At 36.4% G+C, this 21,014-nt stretch overlaps 1 protein-coding gene across 4 annotated transcripts in view; it reads right to left on the reverse strand.

Annotated features, from left to right (window-relative positions):
• Positions 1 to 11,173, reverse strand: part of TSHR (thyroid stimulating hormone receptor) — a 151,465-nt gene extending 140,292 nt beyond the window's left edge. For 2 of the 4 annotated variants that reach the window (XM_074289834.1, XM_074289832.1), the window contains exons 1-2: positions 10,869 to 11,173; positions 10,156 to 10,364 (exon numbers count right to left, since the gene is read on the reverse strand). In XM_074289834.1, coding sequence (XP_074145935.1) covers positions 10,156 to 10,325 — 170 coding nt within the window. In that variant the 5' untranslated portion in view covers positions 10,326 to 10,364; positions 10,869 to 11,173. Of the gene's footprint in view, positions 1 to 10,155; positions 10,365 to 10,680; positions 10,709 to 10,868 lie in introns of those variants that run through there. The other 2 variants (XM_074289830.1, XM_074289831.1) reach the window with 2 other exon arrangements.
• Between the last annotated feature and the right edge of the window lie 9,841 nt (positions 11,174 to 21,014).

Genomic DNA, 21,014 nt, shown 5'->3' on the forward strand with positions numbered 1-21,014 from the left:
AATTGAAAAAGAGGAATTCAGAGTATAGCACTAATTCTGCTGCTCCTAAAGCTCCTGGCTTCCACTGAGGAAGAGACCATGACAGCTAGCAGATGATACTGAGGAGGGAGGGAAACTGTTCCCTTTACTGAATTTGTGGTCCCTTTAAGAAATTGTATTTCCTTTTGATCTGTGATCCCTTTTGGAGTTTCAGCCCTTCCTGGGGAAGGCATATCCCCCAGATAAGTTATCTTTCTAGGATGTCAGAGCCTTTGATTCAATTAGAAATCCTGGTCAAAAAGCACCCCTTTGAAATGTTGTTAATTCTGAGAGGAGATTTGGGCTGAAAACTGATAAGAATCTAAGCCTGGGAACCCGGGCTCCTGAAGCCCCAAGACTCCTTAAAAAAGGTAGTATCTGGACTAGCTCCTTGCAGAAGGTCTAAGGTAGCTTGCTCAGCTGCTAGAACCTGTGTGCCTGCTGAGAAAGCATTCTCAGTGCCAAATTCCATTTCCCTAATAGGTCTTTGCCACTCTAGAAGTTAGTCTCTTAGAAAACTGATTTCTGCCCAAGAATAAACTTTCATTTTGCAATTAGTAATTTGGGAATAAGTGAATTCTTTCCCTTTTAAGCCTGTGGCTGTTAAAGGGGATATTTTAACAACTCTCTTATTGCCACTAAACTCATGACCAAGGAATTGAGGGCATTCAAACCTCAATACAACTAAGGCAGAATCATAGACACTGTGGGCCAAAGGCAGGAACTGAACCCAGATCTTGTTGGGTCCTTGCATTAGAGGCAAATAGATGGTACAATAATGAGAGCCTAGGACTGGAGTCAGAAAGACCTGATTGAAATAAAATCTAACTTCATGCACTAATTATTTGTATGACTCTCAGCAAGTTATTTAACCTCTATCTTCCTGAGTTTCCTTATAGGCAATATGAAGATCATAATAGCACCTACCTCCTATGCTTTTCCAAGGATCAAAAGAGATATTTTAAAAGTATTTATCACAATGCCATGCACATAATAGGTACTTACCAAGAAAATTTATTTCTTCTTGACTTTCTATCTTTTTTTCCAGACTGGTAAAGTTCACTGCATTTTATTTAAATAAAACTTGAGATAATTCCTTTACCTAGAACTTTATATATGGTAGATGTTTAATAAATATTTGTGAAGTATTTTTTTTTTAAACCTTAGCTCTGTAAACTTGCATTAACGAATTTGGAATAAAATATTAGATCTACCAGAACTGAGCTTTTTTTTTTAACTATGTTAGACAGCAAAACGTTTACTATAACTTTGAGTTTAATGTCATTTTTTTCTCTAAAGAGTGAAAAGTTCTGTCTTCACTATAGCTCTCTAATAAGGGAAAACAATTTTATGCCCATTTTGTGGTTTAAAATTAAATATGTGATGACTAGCCCAAAATCACATGACAAAGCAGACTAGATTAGAATTAAGTTGCAATGTAGAGGTAAAGCAACATATATAATTGCCATTCAAATAGTAAAAGAGTCAGTTCCAAGTATGCAGTGCATAGACTAGGAAAATTTACTTTTATGTGGCGTCAAGCATCTGTTTTTCCTTTCCTGCAATTTTCTCCCTTTCCAGGATAAAAGAGAAAATCACTTTTTTTTTTTTTTTACCTGATTTAGATACAACTTAAAAGTAGAAAACAAAACTCCAAACAATACTATATTTGGCAAATGCATGTTTACCTCTGAACTGTCTTTTTTTTTCCCCCATGGAAATAGTTTCTTCAGCATTATTTAAGCACCTTCCATTGTTACAGAAACCTGTAGGGGCCAGGGTTTTATGGAATTCTTTTGCGTTTCATGTGGTACATTTCAAAATTGCTGGCTTTGCTGTCTTGGATTCCAAACACTAGGAATGGTTGTGAAATGGCAACCTCATTATGCTCCATGGGAAGGCCAGCCAGCATTTGATACCGGGATCTGGGAAGTCAGGAAACCCTGCCAAATCTTTCAGCCAAAGTTTGACACAATGCAGATATGTTTTTGGTAGAAATTTTGTGGGATCTTTTGGGACAGATTCCTATTTGATTTCTAGTTTCTTCACTGTAATGATGACAACTTTATTGGGGGAGAAAAGTCCTTACAAGAAGCTAGGAAATTATTTTTAAAAACAACAAAAATTTGGCAAGTGCCCTGTTCTCTCAATCAAACTTTTAATTCTCAAACTGAACAGCTGTTTGCCTGGTCACTGCTTGGATTTCTGCCTTTTACAAATTGATGTAATAAACACACCAAGGCTTAAAATCAAGATAAATCTCAAAATCTCAGATCTGTTACTGTTTTAAGATAAGATTGAGATACAAGCAACAGCAAAGTAAAAGCTTGGTTGATATGCAAGGAAGAGTATTGTAGGGGGCGGGGTTGGGAGTTCCCACTGGGTTTGTTCACCAACAGTTTCATAAAGCACTTTATCTCTACTGGATACATAATGTTTGATGGTAATGTCATTTCTGTTAGAAGAATATTTACTAGACATGTAGTTTCTGCTAAAAACTATTAGATAGTGTTTCACCAGCATAGGATTTGGGTCACAAAACACTTTATAAAATCAAAATTTTCTACTACTAATTTGAAAAATAGTTTATATTTAGTGATATGTATGAAGTACTTATTCAAGGTATGGAACAAATTATAAGATAATTATTGCAATACTATTTTAAAAAATCCCTGCCACTATCAAGGCATCTTTTCATAAACTTATAAATAAAAATACAAATAAAATTCTTTTTTTTTTTTTTTTGCTAGCTATCTAGGTAACAGTTGAATTATAACTGTGTATCTGTTGTCATTCCTGATAAATTTTTCTCTTAAGTTTCCCCCCCAAATCTGCTAAAAGTCATGCAAAACTCTAAAATTAGTTCCTCTTATAGTCATGCTAAAACTACATAAATTTGAAATGATTAATTGATCATTTCAGAAGAGTAACTCACAAACATTTTTTGATCTTTGATATTTGATGGGAAGAGTTTTAAGCTTTTGTATATATAGCTTCGGGAACTCTTAAAAGGATAATGACCAGTGTTGAACCTAAATAAATATTTCCCTCACATAAGCAATATTAAGAAGGGAAGGAAGAAATATATAGTTATGATATAATTAGATGGTGTAGTTCATGCAGTGGTCCTCAAACTTTTTAAATAAGGAGCCAGTTCACTGTCCCTCAGACTATGGGAGGGCCAAACTATAATAAAAACAAAAACTCACATTCTGTCTCCACCCCTCAGCCCATTTGCCATAACCCGACAGGCAGCATAAATATCCTCAGTGGGCCCTCGGGCCATATTTTGAGAATCCTTGGCAGAGAGCAGTGGCCTTGGAATCAGGAGAGTCATCTTCCTGAATTCAAATGTCACCTCTAACATGTCCAGCTGTGTGACCCTGGACAAGTCACTTAACTCCTTTCATCTGTGTAACATGAGCAGGAGAAGGAAATAGCAAATCACTTCCACATCTTTGCCATGAAAACCTCAAATGGGATCACAAAGAGTTGGATACAAGTGAAATCATTCAACAAGAGATGTAGTTCTAGCGTAGTTACCACCCTTTGAGGAGAACAAAACAGATAGTCTCAAGATTTCAACCTCTTGCTTCCCTCTTGGAAAGAATAAAAATCTCCCTCAGAGAGGAGTGAGTAAAAGAGTCTAGAGATATCTATTCATCTCCTTGTGAGCCACATTTAGAAGACCCATTTATCCACATGGGCAACATGTACCCTACACAAAGCAGGAGATGATGCCTTTATTTCTCTAGACTCCATGCCTAATTGTCCAGACAGATTTTCTGCACCATGGCCGTATTAGGTATCTTCTTTTCACCCCCTCCCCTTTCAACTTCCTTATATATGCTGTCTTCTTCCATTACAATGTAAGCTCCTTAAAGTGCCCACATGTACTAGAATATTTATAGCAACCCTTTTTATGGTGGTAAGGAACTGGAAACTGAGTGGATGCCCATAAGCTGATGAATGGCTGAATAAATTATGGTATATGAATGTTACAGAATATTATTGTTCTGTAAGAAACAATCAGCATGGGGCAGCTAGGTGGTGCAGTGGATAGAGCACCAGCCCTGAAGTCAAGAGGACCTGAGTTCAAATTTGATCTCAGACACTTCAAGTCATTTAATCCCAATTGCCTCAGGGGAAAAAAAAGATATTTAAAAAAAAGAAAAGAAAAGAAACATTCAGCATGATTTTAGAGAAGTCTGGAGAGACTTGCATGAATTGATGCTGAGTGAAGTGAGTAGAACCAAGAGAAAGTTGTACACAGCAACAGCAAAATTATATGATGATCAATTCTGATGGACATGACTCTTTTCAACAATGTGATGATTCAGGCCAATTTCATTATATTTGTGATGGAGAGAGCTTTCTGCACCAGAGAGAGAGGACTGTCGGGACTGAGTGTGGATCACAACATAGTATTTTCACTTTGTTGTTGTTTTCTTGAATTTTGTTTCCTTTCTCATTTTTTCCTTTTTGATCTTATTTTTCTTGTGCAGCATGATAAATGTGGAAATATGTATAGAAGAATTGCACATGTTCAATATATATTGGATTATTTGCCATCTAGGGGAGGAGGTGGGGAGAAGGAAAGGAGAAAAACTGGAACAAAGTAGACATGAGTAATTTGCAACATATCATCAATGTAGAATTCTACAGAAGTAGCATAAAGAATCAACCAATATATTTCATTACCTGGAAATAAGAAAGGACAGTGATATAAGGAAAGTTGAGTATAAACATGGGATAATCTGGGGACATTTAGATGGCTCATGAATAAAACACTGGGCCTGGAGGCAGGACCTGAGTTCAAATGCATCCTCAAACACTTTTTAGCTCTATTACTCTGGACAAATCACTTAACCCTATCCACTGGAGAAAGAGATGGCAAACCATTCCAATATCTTTGCCAAGAAAATCCTATGGACAGTATTAGTTCGCTAATGGTCCACTGAGTCACAAAGAGTAGACTACCTGTATAGTTAATTAATATCCACACAATGAAGAAATGAAATAAAGTAAGTCTCAAAAGAACTGAAGATGAAGAATAGGAGATCCTTTCATAGCAGAGTGTGGAAGTGGGAGTCTCAGGGGTTAGAGAGAGAGAAGAATCAATTCACATTTCGTTGACAAGATGGCACCTTACCTAGACTTATAAAAAAAGAGAAGGATTTCAATAGACAGGTTGGAAAGGTCAATGGGAATATTCCCAAATAATTGTTGGCCAACATGGACCATATTCTAGGAATTCCAGTGGAAATTGGAGAGAATAATTACAGATCTTTTATAGACCCCCACCCCTCTTTAGAATATAACCCTATGTGCATAATATTTGCAGAAGCTTTATTCAAAGACCTTTTTAAAAAATTATTCTTTCGTTTCATGTTATTTGTGACTGTTATTTGATAGTATTCATAAAAAAGAAGAGGGAGGGAAGATAAAGAGGTAGATAAAGCATAGAAGTTGAAGTCAGGAAGACTTGAGTTCGAATCCTGCCTTAAACACTTTTTGTGGCTCTCAGCAAATCACTTAAATTTTTTCTTAGTTTCTTCAGTAGTAAAATGCGAATAATAATAATAGCACCTATCTTACAGGATTGTTATAAGTATAAAGTGAGTTAACACATATAAAGTGCTTTGTAAAACACAAATGGATATATAAATGCTATTATTATTAAAAGAAAAAGGAAGAGAAGGAAAACAATGAAAAGGAAGAAGAGGAGGAGGAGAACCAGCTAGCATGCTGGTTCATCTCTATCCAATCTCATTTAAATGATCCCATGTTATGATGTTTGCCCTATTCTGATTCCTTGTAAACAAGAAATGAGAACAAATTTCCTAGATACAGGGTTGTCAAAACACTTAGATGAAAGTGAAAGAAAAATCAATAATCTAAATAGTTTTTCTATGAAATGCCAGATACTTGTATATTTGAAACATTTAAAGGACTAATTCAACTTTTTGATGTTTAATTGAATACTAATCTTGCATAAATGCTGTTGTTCAGTCCTTTCCCTTGTGTCCAATTCTTCATGACCTCATTTGGGATTTTCTTGGCAAAGATACTAGAGTGGTTTACTATTTCCCTCCTAGCTCACTTCACAGATGAGGAAACTAAGGCAAACAGCTTTAAATGACCTGTCCAGAGTCACACAGCTAATAAGACTGAATCCAGGCCCATAGTTCTATCTATATTATCATCTAATTACACCCTCTTCCCCCAACATTCCCTATCTTTTGAGGTGCTCAATTTAATCCTGGGTAAAGGAACTTGCACACAAGAAATGGTATAAAAAGGAGGTGGACTAGTTAATTGTGTAGCAAGGTTGAGGGAATAATAGATGAGACATGCTATGTTCTTCTGATACTCTCTATGAAAATACCTAGAAATAGGGATTTAAAATTTTGGGGGGGGACATTGTAATAGACATTTTGGCATTCTGGCAAAGCCTAGGGATCTCTGAATAATGCTTTTAAACATTTAATTTAATTTAATTAATTTATTATATCAATAAAAATTATGTTATCAATATTATATATTAATTATATAATTAATTAATTATATTATTATGTATATATAATACACATATATCATATAATATAATTATATTAATATAATTTAATTTAAATATAAGGAAACAAATTATATTGAAATATATTTATTAATAAAAATTCTCAGAACCCAAATTAAGAACCCTTACTCTACAGCAAAATATATAGCATGTTAGGGCTTATGGTAAAATGTAGACAAGAATCATGCAAGAAGAAAAGACATAGTGGGTTCAGTATGTACTACCAAAGGAAGGATCAATATTGGATTATAGATCCACTGACATATCAGATTATTAGAAACTTGGCCTATTTAGGCATCGTTTGAATAATCAGGACCTTGCCCCAGGTCTTCGATTCCTACCTCCCCACTTCAAATCTTCAAAAGTATTTTGTGTTATCAAGAGCAGACTTTATTGCCTTACTCTAGAACACTTGAGGCCACTTTATGCTGGAATTTCTGTTTTAATCTATCTTCTATATCTCCTGCTGATTCTACATCTATAGAATAACCTACATTCACTGAGCTCACAATGCAGTGGGACCCACAGTCCCAAAAAATAGTTTCCTCTATCTCTGAAACCCATTAATCCCATCCATTATCTCTCAAAACTGCTATACAACCAGTACACCTCCTTTTTATACCAATTTTTTGGGTATAAGTGCCTTTACCCAGGATTGTTTAGCACCTATGAAGTTGGATATGTGTGTGTGTGTGTGTGTGTGTGTGTGTGTGTGTGTGTGTGTATTATTAAGTGACCGAGTGGAAAACATAAATATATAATCTGGGTAGGGGTAGGAAAACAACTAAAAATGAAAAAAGAGTTCAAATAGAGTAAACTTTACTTATTCAGAAAAAGTTAAACTCTTAATTTAATTTTTCCCAAAAATGTGAAATAATTTGAATTCAATTATAAGCATCTTGAGAATAGGTACCAGAAAAGGGAATTTCCTTTTAGGTGACAGGATAGAGAAGAATCTGCACTTTAACTAGGATGCACCACCATTCCTATTATTATCCATATTATCTAGCATAACATAGGCTTAATAATTATTTGTTGAATTGATGGTTGTTCATCCATTTAAACTAAAATGAAAATACTTTATTGCTTCTGAGCATTGTCAGTCACCAGCCACCATGTTGAAACTCCATCCTGACATTCAAATTGGAAATGGAATATTCATTTATAGAAAGCTAAAGTACCCAGAGATTTAGGGAAATAAAACATTCAAATTTCTGAATTTTCAGAGACTACACCATCAGAGTTTTACTTTATGATATTACCTTGAGTCAATGAAGTTCACTTCTCTTCATGCTATTATGATAATAGAAGTCTCATTGCAGAAAATCTTCAGAGTTGGAACAATTTTATTGAACTGATGACATAAAAAAACCCACTGCCAAAAACCATTGCCATTATCTCTTAATCACATATCAGTGGTTTATAACATTAGTGTTGGATTAAGTCACTTGAAAGCCTTGGCTAAATTTGAAAATCACACTCTTTATGTGTTATTGTCTACTCTAGATCTGAGTGAATAAATTCAAAAAGACATGGATCCCAATCCCACCTCTGACTTTTGCTAGTTGTGTGGCCGAAGAAAAACCATTTAACATCTTTGTGCCTCAGTTTCCTTTTCTATAGAATGGGATGCCTTCCTCACAATGTTATTATGTGACTAAATAAAATAATGGAAACAGAGTGCTTTACAAATCTTTAAATGTCAGTTGCGATGTATATATAATGTAAATACATAAGTCACTTTAAGGTTTGCAAAGTGCCTTACATATATTGGCTATCCTAAAAATCTTAGTGCTATCAGGCTTTAAGAGATGACTAAGACATTTGTGGTCCTGGGCAAATCACTTAACTTGGTTTGCCTGTCTCCACATATGTTAATGTGCTGGAGAGAATGATATGGCAAATCACACTGTCTGTCTTTGCCATGAAAACCCCAAATGGAGTTGCAAAGAATTGAATAGACTGAAATGGCTGAACAACAACAACAAAAAAGACTTTTGGGACAACCTGAATTGCTTCATCTGATCCTAATTATAGCCCATATGAAGCATGCAGTACAGTTTTTATTAGCCCCAATTTACACGCTAGGAAAACCAAGGTCAGTGGAGTGAAATGATTTATTTACAGTCACATAACATTAGGGTAAAATTTGAATTTAAGTCCCTTCTGGCTTCAGGGCTGGTATTCTTTCTGCTATATTACACTATTTGTATATATGTATACAAAGTATTGTTAAAATATGTATCTTGTGACAGATTTTTTACTGTCATATTCTAAGCAGTTGCCTTTTTTTCCCCTTCAGTTCCAGGACTTTTGGACCTTAATACACATGACATTTCCCATTTTAATTATGTCAAATTCTTCTTTAAAAATTCTTTAAAAAATTAATTGAAATGAAAAAAATCTAGAAAAATCTATCAAAATAGGTTCATATTCAAAACACAGAATTTACTCCTATAGTCAAACGGTTAAACAATGTTTTTACTCAATTTTAAGAAGACTTTCCAACAGTAATTAATCTTTATTGTTAGACAACCAAAAAACTTTTCTGTAAAATTTTCTCTGATAAATTTTATTACTTCCCCTTATGTTGCAACCCCCCCAAAAAACAAAACAAAACAAAACAAAACTTTTTTTTCCCCTCAACACAAAACACTGTTTAAGAAATTATGGGTTTGTTTTTTTTAAACCACTAGATCCTCCTGTTTTCAAGGGCTTGTTCTCCATGTAACATTTCAACATTTTTATTCATTGTTTTGAACTTCTGTCAAAGAACTGCTGGACATTTTCCAAACAGATTAAACATGTCTATCATCATGTTTCTAATTCAGTAATTTTTTACATATGGGTACCAGATGCATTTTCTCCCCATTTCATATCTTTGGAACTTTAAAGCAACCTGTAACCTGAACCATGAAAAGATTTCAGTGCACATGCTTAGTGGATACATCATTTTTTTTTTTTTTTTTTTTTTTTTGGCATTACAAAGTATTCTTTGCTAAACAATAGGTTTCTATGTCCACATACACACACAAATTAAAGATACATTACCAATAGTTCCCCTCCCCCTAAAAATTGTTGATATTTATTCATTACACACTATTTGGTACAATAAACTATGGAAGCTAGTATATCAAAAATTAGAATTGGGAGCAGGTAAAACCCCACATTTTAGTTCACTAGAAAGGATGCTTCTATTTCCACTTAAAGAATATTTTACCTTGTATTCTATTGCTGATAACCAAATTACAAAAAAATACAGTGTCAACATTATTTTTAACAAAGCCTATCCATGATTAGACACTTTATGGCTGTTGGCTGTTTTTATAAGGATTCACTTGCTCCAAGCGTTAAGCACAATTTTGAAAGTTAATATCTTGGTTAAACTTGGGTGCTTGGGATTCGACCATCCCCCTCCTCATTTGATCCCTCCAAAAGAGATTTCCCTGCCTTGTTTCTGGTTACTTCCACTGGGGAATGGTTTTTCCATTATTCCCCACTCTTTTCAGTTGTTCCCAACATACCATAGTTGCCCTCCTCCCCTTGTCCCAAGTACTCACAATGTTTGGGTATTCTGAGGGAGTCTGGGAATAAAGTGGATGTCCTTGCAGGTAACGCGGAAGTCGATTTCTTGGTAGCACTCACAGACAGGGGAAGGGCACTGCTTCCCTCCCAAGATTGTCCGCAAAAACAGCAGCAACACCAGAAGCGACAGCTGGCACTTCCCCATTTTCCACTGCTACCTCTATTTCTTCATTCCACTGCTCTTCTGCAATCGAATGAGAAAGAGGATAGCTTGGAGAAAGAAGAAAGAAGATAGAGGAAGAGGTCTCCAGAAGAGCACTGAGCCTTCTCACTACCAAGGAGGTGAGGAGGTAGCTCTTTTCAGGATTCCGCCTCTCTGGGCAGCGCTCTCTCAAACTGAAGACTTCGTACTTCCTTTCCTATAGAATCCAAGCACCACCTTACTCTTTTCGCTGACCCCCGATCTTCCACTCCGTCTCCAATATTTTCCTGGTCTTTAGACAGCTCTTGCTCTTTTTCTAGGTCTCTCTCGTCTCTCTTTTCACAATCTAACTACAAACCTTTTTCCCGTTCTTCCTCCTCTTCTTCAAACTCCCACTTCCCTCGCTCTGGAGACTCTTTTCTATAAATTATCAGTCCCTGAATCCCATGAGCTTCTTTCCTCATCATCTAGGCTCTCTCTTGGACAGTCTCCTCCAGATTTCTATCCCCACTCTTTGCTCTTAGAAAAAAAAAAAAAATCCCTTACCTGATTTCCGAGATGCTTCAATACGGTGGGGAGCCGGACACTATCTCGACCAGGGAGAGCAACTGATCTCTTGGATGAAAATATTTGTATCTTGTTTTTCCAGATTGTCTCAGAGAAGCATCTTCTTGGAGCTGTTAATGCACTGGGCTCTCAGTGTGGGAAAGCACAGGTTGTATTCAGAAGAGCGTCAAGGTCTTTGCAGAGAGCATCCTAATCTAATCAGAACTTCTTAAACGGTAGTAGAATGCAGTGAAACATTGTGCTCCAAGCAAAGAGAGATGAATGATTTAGAGATCTCTAGCAAGCAGTGCAAATTGCGGGAGACTGTTTAGGAAACTAGGAGTCTGATGCCATCTGCAGGCAGAAATTGGAAATGCATAATCCCTGGCTTGAGAATCTGAATTCCTAGGATCCCTAAATCTATGCTCTGGAAATGGAATGAAATTTTGAGATGGTAGTTCGACCACCTCCTTTTATCAAAGAGGAAATTGAGATCTTGTGGCCAGTTACACAGATAATAGAATCAGGCTTTGAATTGAAGGTTCTCAGATTTCAAATCTAGAGGCTTTCAGGTATGATAGGAAAAGTAGTAGATTTGAAATAAAAAAACCTAGATTCATATCATTTCTGTAACTTTTGCTACATGGCACCTTCAGTGACCTCTCTAGATCTCCATTGTTCAATAATGAAAAGCTGAATGGGATAATGTCTCAGGTTCCTTCCAGCTTTAACTTTACCATCTACTGGTGTCTCTTTATAAATTCTAGCTCTGAAACAATCTTCTATTAGCTCTAGGATTCCATATTATGTCTGCAACCAGCAAATATACTCTAGGCCTGTAACTCTCAAATTCTAAGTAATAAACAAAAACACCACCCATCAACTATAATAGAGTTAAGTGGGGATGCTTGGTTGTCAAGAACACTAGCTACTGCTTGGATAGCCCTTATTTATGCCTTTCAGCTATCCCTTAGCAACAGCTTCACTCACATAATGGTCAAATAAACCTGCAGAAGAGAAAACAAATAGAATGCAAGTTTTCCTGAAACCAGTTACTTAGGGAAAATCTTGATCTTTACTCACTAAGCTCTTTTCTACCACTTAAAGCTTCTTACTCATGCTTCAGAGCTTTGGTATGGGAAAAACCCAGATTCTGCTATTTTTTTTTTAATCCCTCTTTAGGAAGTTTATAAAAACTTCTGATGTGCATATCAGCTTTTAACTCAGGATTCATAAATCAGTAAGAGTGTTCCTCTTCCTTCATGAACAGAAGATTCTGTAGTTTTCTGTAATCTCACCTCTAGCTCTAATGACTAGACTCAGAAACAAAGTCTTTCATGTTTCATGTAGCTACAGAGAGTCCTAGAAATGAACTAGGACCAAGAATCCTTGAAAACCACATGATGATTCTACTGAGAAATTTGTTCCAGAACCAATGTCCCTAACTTATTATCAGTGAGCAATTGAACAATTCAGCTTGGGGGTCCCCTTGATGATAGTATGTTATAGTTCTACATTTTCCTTAATAGCCAAAGCTAACATTTTTTGAGTAGAATGCTTTCAACATCTCTGTCTTGGTCTGGCAGGAAGTCCACATCATTGAGACATGCTCCTTAACTAAAGTTGACAATATTTGTCTTCCCCTAAGAAGAGGTAAAATATTACCTAAATACTTATGTTTTAACTCTTGAACACTGTTACCTTTCTTCAATGTCACAACTTTTCTACAGCTTTCTTCCACTTCCAAGTGAATGGGACCAGGTGAAAATTTCTCAAAAAGTCTATGAGATGGAGTGGGTCAGACCCTAGGCCTAAGCTTCAGGAAATCATGTGTCCCACAGGGAGTAGACAGCATTGCTGACCATTGGTCAATGGTTACTTCCTTTTCAGTCCATCTAATGAACCCAAGTCTTTTGCTATTTAACCAAATTCACTATTTCTGGCTCAAGACCAGACACCATGCTGGGAGATGGGAGCTGAGAGGCTCTGGGTCTGCTCAGTTGATGAGCTTGGGCCTCTCCTTGCAAGGACCGACTAACAGCTTCCTGTTTGTATCTGAAGATGCTTCTGAGTAGTCAGTTTGAGTAGGGGGTCTAGCACCTGTTCCACACAGTTTATAGGGGCTAATTCCAGGATCTGTGACTTCCCAGAGAGATGGCTGGGGCTCTGATTCAAACAGGTGCCAGGTTGGGTTTTCTCTACCCATTCTTAAGATCAGATCCTCAGCTTCTCTCTCTGTGAAGTATAGACCTAAAGAGAGGCAATCAAATACAAACAGGAACACAATTCTCCAAAGAAGAAGAAGTCCAGGGGCAAGTGAAGTGGCCAGTCAGGTAATTTGTGCCATATAATCCAGAGGTAAGAGGAAGGAGCAGTCCAGAGATTGGAGCTGCTCTCCTCAGGGGACTACCTATGTCCTTCGGCTGCATTTAGGCTGAAGGGATCATCAAGGCTCGGTAATCCAAAGTTAAGGGAAAAAAAACTTGTAAGTTTAGTAAGTCAGAAGGAAGTCCTGATAAACAGCACAGAGCAGGGGTGCTCTGGATGACTGCTGGATAGGGGCTACCCCTCTGGGCTTGGGGATCTGAATTGAGAAGCTCAGTGTTTTTCAGGACCTCAAGCTATGAGACTGGAGCTGCTCTCCTCAGAAGAAAAAGGGGAAGGAGCAGTCCAGATACAAATCTTTGTAGCAAAAAATCTCAAATACCACCAGAGAATGCACTTGAGATATTGCTGTTTTGTGTGGGGTAGGGACAGTCCTCTTCCATGTAATTTTTGTCTGTCTCTGTGTCTTTATGCAGAATGTCTGTGTCATATCTGTTTTGTGAGCTAGATTTTGTTTAAAAGAAACAAAAAAAAGCCTAACTTTTTCCTGGACCCTAGCTCTGGCCAAGCTGTGGGAGACAGAAAAAGTTTACTAATTTTTGAGAGCAATGATTGGAAGGTTTGGCAATTGGTCATTTCAAGATTGCAAAGAGCTTAACATAAAACTTCTTTATGGGATTTAATTGCTTCATTTTTGATAACTTTGTGTAGGCTTTTAGATGTAACCAACATATAATACCAATGTTGAGATAAATTAATTTTGTGTGTGTGTAAAGTTAATTTGGGAAGCAAATTCAATTAAATTAAGGCCTTCACAAGGAGGGTAGTACATTAGGATAAAGAGACATGTGGGAGGAGGGGTGAATGAAAGAGAAAGAAAATATGCTCAATCAGTTCAGTGAAATTTGTTATTTGAGATATGGTGGTAAAAGCAGCTTTATACAAATTGTAATCTCTTTGAACTATTTTAAGAGAAGATTTAAAAGTTTGGGAACTTTGGGGAAAACTTAAAAGTACTTTTAAAATCTGGCAGCAAACAACTTAGTCTGCAAATCTTTTCTGATTCACAGAGGGAAAAAAAAGAACAAAATCTTATCTGGATCAGGTTTGCATTTTAAAAGCCTGGAGACGTCAGAGTACGCAGCTCTGAATGGGAGAGGTAAAAGAGAACAAAAAAAGCTGATGTCAATCAAAGAAAGTAAATAGAAGTGGAGTCTTTTTTTCTGGAATTCCTCTTAAATTGTAAATTCATTAAGCTTCTTAAAACTACTTTATAAGATTGTTATCACTGAAGAATAACTTTTTTGAATTTGAATTTTGAATTGAATTTTGAATGAAGGAATGAGTTTACTGATAATTGACAATTTTGTTAAGTAGAAACAATTTATAATGGTAGGCTTTTTCATCAGTAATGTCTAGCTTAAGGCCACCTCTTCAGATATCAAGATGAGTTGTAAATTTTATATGATGAAACTCTTACAATTATATGAGACGATCACTATTAAATGGAATGTCCTAGAACTGTGAGTTTGTTTAAGCACAAAGTCTTAGAAATTTGTGTACAAATATTGAAACATTACTACTGGAAATTTAAATCTGTATTTGATTTCATTTTAGGTTTAAACAAATATGTTATTAAAATAAAGTTCTTGTAGCTTGCCTTAGGGAGTCACATATTTGCATCCCCTAATTAAATGAAGTATGTTGCTTTCCAAAATATATATTGGGTAATTTGTAAAAATTGTGAACTATGCTTTAAAATTTTGTCAGCTCTGCTGGACATATGTATAAGTTTTATGAAATTTGGTCCAAAGTTATTTAGATATTAACTATACTGTAAATCTTAAAGTTTAAAAAGTGATAAAAAAAACAAGTGACAAAAATTGATTTGCAAAAGCAATTGTTAGTTTGAATGGAACACCTATTTAGAATATGACAAGGTAAAGTACTGATTTTTAAAATAACTTTTTAATTGGTGTGTATATTAAAATTAGAAATGACTGGAAATTATATGAGATTCCTGTCCATTTTTGTGACAGGCTATGTTATGTTTATTTGGCTATCACTTATGAAAATTGTAAATTTGCTAATTAAATTATTTGGGGTTATTGTAATTTTGAAACTTAAAAGTGTTAGATTTATTATGGAAAGGGGCAAGCTCTTGGTAGAATTTGCCATTTTCCAAGGGAAAGAAGATACCCCATGAGGTTAGGGCATATCCTTGGCTGATAGGTTGGGTCCTGAGGAGATTTGGCACCCTGAAAGAGTTAGTTATAAGGAGTAAAAGTGGGGTCAGAAAGCATAGTGGAGTTAGGAGAGACATCACTGTGGTGTGTGGGAAGGGGAAAGGGAAAGATCTGTCCACTTGGGAAGGTAAAGATTTAGTCCACCCTTCTCCCACTGGATATGGCTGCTTCTTAGAAATGAGAGAACAAACCTACTTACTGAAGCTCAACCCCCTTTCCCCCAATTTCTGCCACCCTCTCCTGCTGGTTAAATGAAATTACTTTAACATTAATTGCTTTTAGTATTTAAAGGAATAGCTTACATTTACATGGTGTTAATAACTGAATATTTGTTTTTATTTTTCAAATCTGGGGTTGTTTTAAGGCAAAGTCATTTGTAATGCTGTGTCAAAAGTTCTACCGCTTAGCAATGCAAGGAACTTCTAAGAGAAATTTATTAGATTTCTGGTTAACTGCAAATTCTCTGAAAGTAGTTATTTTAAAACCTATTTAGCAAATTATTTTATTTAATTTATATAATTTAATATTTATTTTAGTGCATAGTGATCTCCTTGTTTAAGGAATATGATAACAAATATTATCTATAGCTTTCTTGAACTACCCAGAACTGAATTTTAACCTGATATCCATGTACTAGTTTTGACTTTCTTGAAGGTGCATTTGATAGGTTAAGCACAAAAGTTTGTAAGATTTTTTGGCTTTTACATAAATGTGGAGCCCCTGATTGGTGAAAATTGCTATTGAGATGAAATCTCTTGGGACTATAACTAATATTGTTTTGAGTTTCAAATCTGAATTTGATTGCCGATGGAGCATAAAGTCAGTAACCCACTATTCCAGAGAAATGCCATAAAATATTCAGAAGGATGCTTTCCTGAACTAATACAGGTAGATGTTTTATCTGGGCAGGGGCTGGGAGGACAACCTTAGCCTCTGCTTAAGGTGGGATCCTTCTGAATCAGTTTCCCAGTTCTGTTTCTTTGCTTCCGACCAGATTATTCCTGAATCTGGCTATGGGATATAATTGTTATTGCATGATTGATTGTCAGAGGTAAGGATGCTTTATCCTGTCATGTATGTGCTCTCAGATTGAGGCCCTGAAGAATCAGTAATTATATTACTGATTATATTATATTATAATCATGTCCCTGCTTTTTCCTCTTATAGAAAATTTCTGTAATCAGAATAAGTGGTCAGTAGAAGACATGAGGCACAATACAAGTATGTAGATGATATCTTGATCTGCAGCCCAGTCCTGGAGGCTTCTCTGACTGCTGCCATAAAACCCTTAATTTTCTTGCTTCCTAGGGCAAGAGCTTTTTTTTCTGAAGGCCCACTTTGCCAAAGTATTTGGGTCATCTCCCACCTCCCTTTTGCTCCCTAGGAGAGGAAGCAATCTTTTTTAAAATGTTTTTTTATTTTTATTTATTTTTTAAAATAGTTTTTTATTTACAAAACATGGGTAATTTTTTCAACATTGACCCTTGCAAAATTTTCTGTTCAAAATTTTCCCTTCTTCCCCCTCACCCTTTCCCCTAGATGGCTGATAGTCTAATACATGTTAAATATATTAAAATATATGTTAAATCCAGTATATGTGTACATATTTATACAATTATCCTGCTAGATTCCTTGCTAGGTCTAGAAAGGAAAAAAAAAAACATGAGAAGGAAAACAAAAATGCAAGAAAACAATAACAAAAAGAGTGAAAATGCTATGTTGTGGTCCACACTCAGTTTCCATAGTCTTCTCTCTGGGTGTGGATGATTCTCTTCATTACTGAACAATTAGAACTTGTTTGAATCAACCCATTGTTGAAAAAAGCCACGTCCATTGGAATTGATCATCGTATAGTCTTCTTGTTGCCATATATAATGATCTCCTGGTCCTGCTCATTTCACACAGCATCAGTTCTTATAAGTCTCTCCAGGCCTTTCTGAAATCCTCCTACTGGTCATTTCTTACAGAACAATAATATTCCATAACATTCATATACCACAATATTCAATCATTCTCCAATTGATGGGCATCCACTCAGTTTCCAGTTTCTGGACACTACAAAGAGGGCTGCCACAAACACTTTGCATATGTGGGTCCTTTTCCCTCCTTTAAGATCTCGTTGGGATATGTCCCGTAGTAACACGAAGCAGACAACCTTATTATGCTCTGATCAGACCAAGATTTTTAATACCTTAAAAGCTAAATTGACCTCTCTCCTGCCTTAGCCCTACCTTTTACACTGTATATTGATGGAAGATGGGGCCAGGTCCTAGGGGTCTCAACTCAATGTCTGGAACCCTACCCTTGCCTACTTCTTAAAGAAATTTGATGTCTTGGGGTGACCCTCCTGAGGCCTTAGAGCTAGCTGCCATAGCCCATCTAATTGAGGAAGTTCCTAAGCTCATCCTGGGCCAATCTTGGAGGTTCTGGCTCCCCATCAGGTTTGGAGCATTTTTGCCTATATCAGAGCTTTAAAATTGGTGAAAGAAATGAGAATAAATTTTCATGTTTTACATGATCATGGGGCTATATAGAAAGAAAGGGGATTTATTTATTTTGACAATCAAACTTTCCTCCATTAAGTATGCAGGGGAACAATTACTGCAAGCTGTCCATGGACCTAAAAAGGTTTCTGTTATGTTTTGTAAAGGAAGAGGGATTCATTTCAGGCCAAGGAAAAGAAACTTGCAGATTCAGCTGTCCATGCTGCTGCTTGTTGGCCACTGACCATGGCACCTTTAATTCTTTAATTCCTCACTCTTACATTCCCTCATATAGCTCCCAGGGAAGTAAATTCTGAAAGGTCTGTTAAAAAAGCTCTAGAATTTTTGCTAAAGGAGATCATACTCCCTTAAGGCCACAATGTTCCATCCATTACCCCTACTCCTTTAAAGAAACAAAAGCAGAAATTTGGCAAAAACATTCTTTAATATTCTAGGAAAAGCTATCTAGATGAGAGACATTCATAACAGCCTTATCTTCCCCTCCCCCCAGTCTTCCTCTGGGTGGGGTTGCTAGTTATTGTCCCCAGTAACCCCCATATTAATTCCACTTTTGCTTTTCTTTTTCTTTTGTTCATATTTAGTCTTTGCATTTTTAATCTACTTGTGAGAGTTGTTTCTTCCAGACTCCAAGCCATGAAATTCCAAACACTTTATCAGCCTGAAATCCCCTGAGACCTGATTCTGACATTTAGCCCCAGATGCTGCTGATGCTGCCTACAAGTCACGTGTCTCCCCTCTTCAGTTTGGACCCACTAGTCAGGGCCAGTTCTATGCCCCTCATCACCAGAAGATGAGAGCTTCATTCTTTCGTCCCAAATGAATCTGGGTCTGGACTTCTTGAGGGGGGAGTGATGGGATAATGGCCCTGAGACCACCGGGCCTCCACAGTGCTATAGTTCTATGGCTGCCAGATGCCAGTTTGTTGGTCTGTGATGACAGGGTTTCCAAGACAGATAGTAGGAGTTGGCGGAAGCAGGGTCTCTGATTCCTACTCATTGTTTTAAGCAGTAATATCTTATCACCCACTTGCTTATATATTTAATCACTAGAATAGTTCAAGATTTCTTAGCTAAAATGGTTCCTGAAAGCTCCCACTGATAAGTGGGTGTTGGTTCTAAAGGGTAGAGGGCAGGTTACAGTTGATAGTGAAGAGAACCATCAGCCTGAAGGCCTAGATCACAGAGATGCTCTATTGGAACATATGTATCAGGATTGGTGTGAGAAACAAATGAAAAACATTTGAAAATGTATGAAAAAGAGGAAGGAGTGAATGAGACCAGGTGAAGATCTCTCAAAAAGTCTATGAAATGGAGTGGGACCAGAGGCCTAAGTTTCAGGAAGTCACATGATCCCTATTCCCAGAGGGTTGTGGGGCAGAAAAGGTCAGACCCTACACCTAAGCTTCAGGAAGTCATGTGTCCCATAGGGAGTAGATAGCATTGCTGACCACTGGTCAATGGTTACTTCCTTTTCAGTTCATCCAATGAACTATTTTGCTATTTAACCAACTCAACATTTCCAGCTTGAGACCAGGCACATGCTGGGAGATGGGAGCTGAGAGGCTCTGGGTCTGCTCAGCTGTTGTGCTTGGACCGCTCCTCGAAAGGACTGAATAACTGCTTCCAGCTTATATCTGAAGATGCTTCTGAGTAGTTAGCTTGGGTAAGGGGGTCTAGCACACTTCACACACAAGGAAGGATTGTAAACCAGTTTCCAAGTACTGTATCCATTAGGAAATTTTCAGGAATTTTTGAGTGGTCCAGTGAGCCTGGTAATTCACAGAGAATCCTTAGAGGATTCTTCTTACCAGTTATCATTATCCTGTAAGCCTTTCCTCTTTTACTAAATTTTTAAAGATTTTTATATTTCCTTCTGTAAACACAATGTCCATTCTAAAAGTCATTAATTCCCCTTGGACATAAGGTGACATTCTTTTCAAATGTAACACTCTTAATTTTAAAATACTAATTTATAATGCCCATATTTAACTAATCACCAAAGGGAAATCAACTAACCATATAATCTTATATTATGCAAGCATCCTTATTGAGATTTACCTTTGTTTTGGAAGAGATTACAGGGTGTTGTCTTGGTTTTTGCATGGCAATTGCACAAAGTTGTCAGCCTCATTCTCTACTCCAGAGTCATTGCAGTTTAATGGCAAGACCAAAGTCAAGATGACAGGTGATAGTCCAGACGGAATAGATCACCTTGACTTTTCTAAATTAGAGTCTTTCCTAGGCTTCTGTTTGTTTGAGACAACACCCATTCAATAATTATGGGCTAGGTAAGAATTGACTAATTTACTATCAGGAGGTATCATAAAGCAGAACTTTAAAACAATTGACAGATAGCTATAGCTGCCTGTCTATTAGTACATAAATAAGAAAGTTAATAGCAATGTCACAATTAGCATCATTAAGTCATGAGCATTCATATACTAATGCAATCTAGGGATGAAGTAGATTACTGCACAGAAAGACTGAAAAATGCAAATGCAAAACAAAAGAAAACCAGAAACCAGAAAAACTAGAAACATCATTCAAAATCAAAATCAAACAAAACTTCATTGAAACAAAGAAAAACAAAGTAACAGAAAGGAAAAGAATACATATCAAAAAGGAAACAAAACTGCATGTCAAAATTATAAATCCAGTCAGCAGCAAATTAAAAGTATAAAATTCAATAAGATGACATTTACATATCACTTTAAGATTTATAAATACTTTACATATATTATCTCATTTTATCCTCACAACAACCTTGGGAGATAAAGTGCTAATTATCTCCATTACATATAGGAAACTATGACTCAAGTAAAGTAACTTGCTTACAGTCATGAAAAAAGAAATGGAATAAGAATTTATACAGAGCCTACCATATGCTAGGGGCAGCTAGGTGGTACCATAGGGAATATAGAATCAGGAAGATTCATCTCCCAGAGTTCAAATCTGGACTCAGACACTTTCTAGCTGTAACCCTAAGTCACTTAACTCAGTTTGTCTTAGTTCTCATTTGTAAAATGAGCTGGAGAAGTAAATAACAAACCACTTCAGTATCTGCCAAGATAA

Source organism: Sminthopsis crassicaudata, chromosome 2 (assembly GCF_048593235.1).
Source record: "Sminthopsis crassicaudata isolate SCR6 chromosome 2, ASM4859323v1, whole genome shotgun sequence".
Classification (NCBI taxonomy): Eukaryota; Metazoa; Chordata; class Mammalia; order Dasyuromorphia; family Dasyuridae; genus Sminthopsis; species Sminthopsis crassicaudata.